A 3,886-nucleotide genomic window follows, 5' to 3' on the forward strand; every position below is an offset into this window, starting at 1 on the left:
CTACAACGTTTAACAGCACTGTAGCTTTGCAGGAGGTTTCTTGAAGCGTCTCGGAGACACAGTTCTTCTGGATTGAGTCTGTCAGTTTGTTCTGTTTCTTCATGTGACTCCAGACATTCTCCGTAATGGAGATAATGAAAATATCTCAAGACTGTTACGAAAATGAATGTTAAAACTAAAAATTTGACATTTGTTAGTTTATAGTTTGTGTGTGTATAGAAACAGTGAGACACATGCACTGGGGTAAACAGCGTGACAACTAGCCCCGGTCTCCTCCGTTGTGAGCAGGGTTGGAAAGTGCTTGTGTGGTTGTTGATGTGTTCCTGTGGTTTCCGGTCAGCTGCCGCGGTTCTTCCAGCTGTGCTCTGATAACGTGTGGGGCGTGAGGAAGGCCTGCGCCGAGTTCTTCATGACCGTCTCCTCGGCCTCGTCTCCAGAAGTGCGGCGCACCAAACTCTCGTCTCTGTTCATCAGTCTGATCAGCGACCCGTCGCGCTGGGTACGTCATCAAACACACCTTCTTGCTTTATTTCCCACACATTACTCTGCATTACTTTTTTCCATTTAACATTTCTGGATGACGCGTGACCCTGGAGCACAAAACCAGTCATAAGGGTCAATTTTGTGAAATTGAGATGCATCATCTGAAAGCTGAATAAATAATCTTTCCATTGATGTATGGTTTGTTAGGTTAGGACAATATTTGGTCGAGATACAACTATTTGAAAATCTGGAATCTGAGGGTGCAAAAAAATCTAAATATTGAGAAAATCATCTTTAAAGTTGTCCAAATGAAGTTCTTAGCAATGCATATTACTAATCAAAAATTAAGTTCTGATATATTTACGGTAGGAAATTTACAAAATATCTTCATGGAACATGATCTTTACTTAATATCCTAATGATTTTTGGCATAAAAGAAAAATGGATAATTTTGACCCATACAATGTATTGTTGGCTATTGCTACAAATATACCCCAGCGACTTAACACTGCTTTTGAGCTGCAGGGACACAATTAAATACTCAAATGTTAGTAATCAGAAAGTATATCAAATTAATTTAAATCATGAAATGTATAAAGTTTAACAAAAATCTAAACTTGATTTTGATCAAATGTTGGGTTTTTGATCTAATCTTAGATTAAATTTTTTTTTATTTTAAATCTGTTTTGCTTATTTTTCCTATTTTATTTTTGCCAACTACCATGTTTTCTGTTTGCATTTTAGTGGTTAAATTAATCTCGTCTAATTAGTAGAAACCCTGAAACTTATACAACTCAACAACTATGTAACAAAAGTTTAACAAATTTAAATTTTTAGGGCCCTTTTGAAATCTTTTTCCCAAATTCCATTTTATAATTTGTCTTAAGTTTTATGTTTTGATTTTTGATGTTCCACTTTAATGATGTAATTGAATTTTAAAAATCAATAGAATGTTTAATCAGTTGGGTGTTTGGGTTTTTATTAATTTAATATTTTAATAACGATTTATTACAATTTTAGGGCCCTGTAAAATATGAAATTGAATTTTATTTTTTCAGAAATTGTCCATTTTAGTTTTTCTGTATTTTGATTTTATACAAATGTCTTATCAAATGGTGGTAATCAACAGTTTAATGAATCCTTTAAAATGTGATCAAAAATAAAATTTAAATTTCCAATTTTTATTATATTATTACTTTGAGAAGTACTTCCTACTGTTAAACCAAACCTTTATTTTGTAGGAATGTAGCACAGATTTTGTGTGTATCTGATGGTAGTTTTCTCAAATGTACAGTATTTATTAGCTTCTGAGCTGATGCTGTGATTCGCTCTCCGCTGGATTGGTGTAGAGCGGATGTTACTGAGGTGTGCTGTGCTCACAGGTGCGTCAGGCTGCGTTTCAGTCGCTCGGTCCGTTCATCTCCACCTTCGCCAGCCCCAGCAGTAACACAGGTCAGTGCTTCAGAGCCGAGGCCGAGGCGAGCGGATCACAGACACACAGGTGAGACGGCGACGAGCTCGGAGCAACGAACATTATTCCCTTTACACAGAGCACACAGTTTGCTTAGGGCACCATCACAGTCGTTATGGTAACACTTTAGAATAGGGACCAATTCTCACTATTAATTAGTTGCTCGTTAGCATGACTATTGTTAACATATTAGCTGTTTATAAGGGTCAATTTTGTGAAATTGAGATGTATGCATCATCTGAAAGCTAAATAAATCATCTTTCCATTGATGTACGGTTTATTAGGATAGGACAATATTTGAAAATCTGGAATCTGAGGGTGCAAAAAAATCTAAATATTGAGAAAATCATCTTTTCAAAAGAAAGAAACGATACAAAAGAAGAATACAAACTACAAAAGAAACAATTTATGTACGTTACATATTATTACAAATGCCTGTAAAGGGCGCCAAAGGCCTGGTAACTGCTGCTGCTGCACTTACAGAACGATCAAATCCTTGTTTAATACTCACCAAACATTTAATTCAAATATCCACTGTAATTTTTGGCCACCTTTTTGCGATAGAAATACTACAGCCAGCTATATAATTTCTTCAACGAAACATGTGGACGTCACAACCCTCACCAAAATCAACCATGGTTTTATCGTAGTAAAACTGCTTAGTTATCTTTTGTGTGATTTCTGAATGCTTGAGACTATAAAATCAATCCGACAACTGTATTCATAAAATCATAGCCATAGATGCAAACTCCTCAGCTTTCAGTGACAACTCACTTTTTTGAGATCAAAATAGGTCACCAGTGAGACTGTAGTTTTGATATTTGGTGACTGATTTTTGAAATATTTCACAGAGCAACTGTAATTTATTAATATGCAAGAAGAGTACTCATCAGAGTCAGAGAGTGCGTTCTGACCTTTTCTTTGAAATAGCGATGCACATATGAAATCATGAAAAACCTCCATTCATTTTCATGGAGAGTGTTCAAAAGATAACATCCAGTCTATTTTTTGAGAAAAAGGGTCTAAAAGGGTTTTGAATATATAGAAAAAAAACTATAGATTCTCAATTTTTGATGCATCGTGAACTATAACGCAAGTCCAGAGTTCTCGTCGCATGTCTTTTATGTGATTTTATGTGTTGAATTGAAATCAAATACTGCGCTTAATACTTCTGAATGTGTTGAAAAACACATTTCAGATCACTCAAACCATTTATGGAAATGAAGGCGCCCTTAAATGGTTTCTAATGGGGTTTGATGGCCATCTAGTGGAAAAGCTTGGTACTGCGCCCAAACAAAATCTCACTGAAAGCTCATTTTTTGAGATATCAACCTCAAATTTTGAACACAACTTGTTCAGAATTTTGGTTTTCATTTTCTAGCAGTTTTAGAGTAAAACATGTTTTGAAAAATAGATATTTTATATAAAATATAAATATTTAAATTATTACATTTTATATTTTCATAAACTTAAACTTCCATAACTTTTTGGTTATATCATCTTTATAACTTTTTTCACTTCTACAATAATCTGCCAAGTGTCTTCTTTAAATTCCCCTATAGTAGGTGCTTTTTTACTTCCATAATATTTGAGTGAGGGCACAACAACACATTTGTCCAGCAGCGGTCCTGCTAACGAACATGTCTCGCTCGTCTGTTTGACTCTGCAGCACAAACACAGACGCCGTCTGTCCGCCACGGGACTCCTGTGAGGAAGAGGAGGGCGGAGGAGAGCAGACGGCCGAGAAGTGCCTTCCTGAGGAGACGCAGCCTTCATCCCATCCTCCAGCGCAGGAGATCCCGGAGCAGGAGCTCTTCAACTCCTTCCACTACTGGAGGACCCCCATCCCTCAGATCCAGCTGGAGCTGCTGCAGGAGGAGGACAGACGGCCCTCGGCCCCGGCGCTGGGCAGAACACAGCTGCAGGAGCTCA

General features: G+C 37.0%; 1 protein-coding gene across 1 annotated transcript in view; it reads left to right on the forward strand.

The window, feature by feature from the left end:
- The window catches only part of ppp4r1 (protein phosphatase 4, regulatory subunit 1), a 23,329-nt gene that overhangs the window by 10,199 nt on the left and 9,244 nt on the right, over positions 1-3,886 (forward strand). Inside the window, 3 exon segments of the mRNA XM_016499790.1 lie at positions 299-499; positions 1,866-1,984; positions 3,624-3,881. Of these exon segments, the coding sequence (XP_016355276.1) occupies positions 299-499; positions 1,866-1,984; positions 3,624-3,881 (578 nt within the window).

The sequence above is a fragment of the Sinocyclocheilus anshuiensis genome, unplaced genomic scaffold, assembly GCF_001515605.1.
Source record: "Sinocyclocheilus anshuiensis isolate Anshui unplaced genomic scaffold, SAMN03320099.WGS_v1.1 scaffold1814, whole genome shotgun sequence".
Classification (NCBI taxonomy): Eukaryota; Metazoa; Chordata; class Actinopteri; order Cypriniformes; family Cyprinidae; genus Sinocyclocheilus; species Sinocyclocheilus anshuiensis.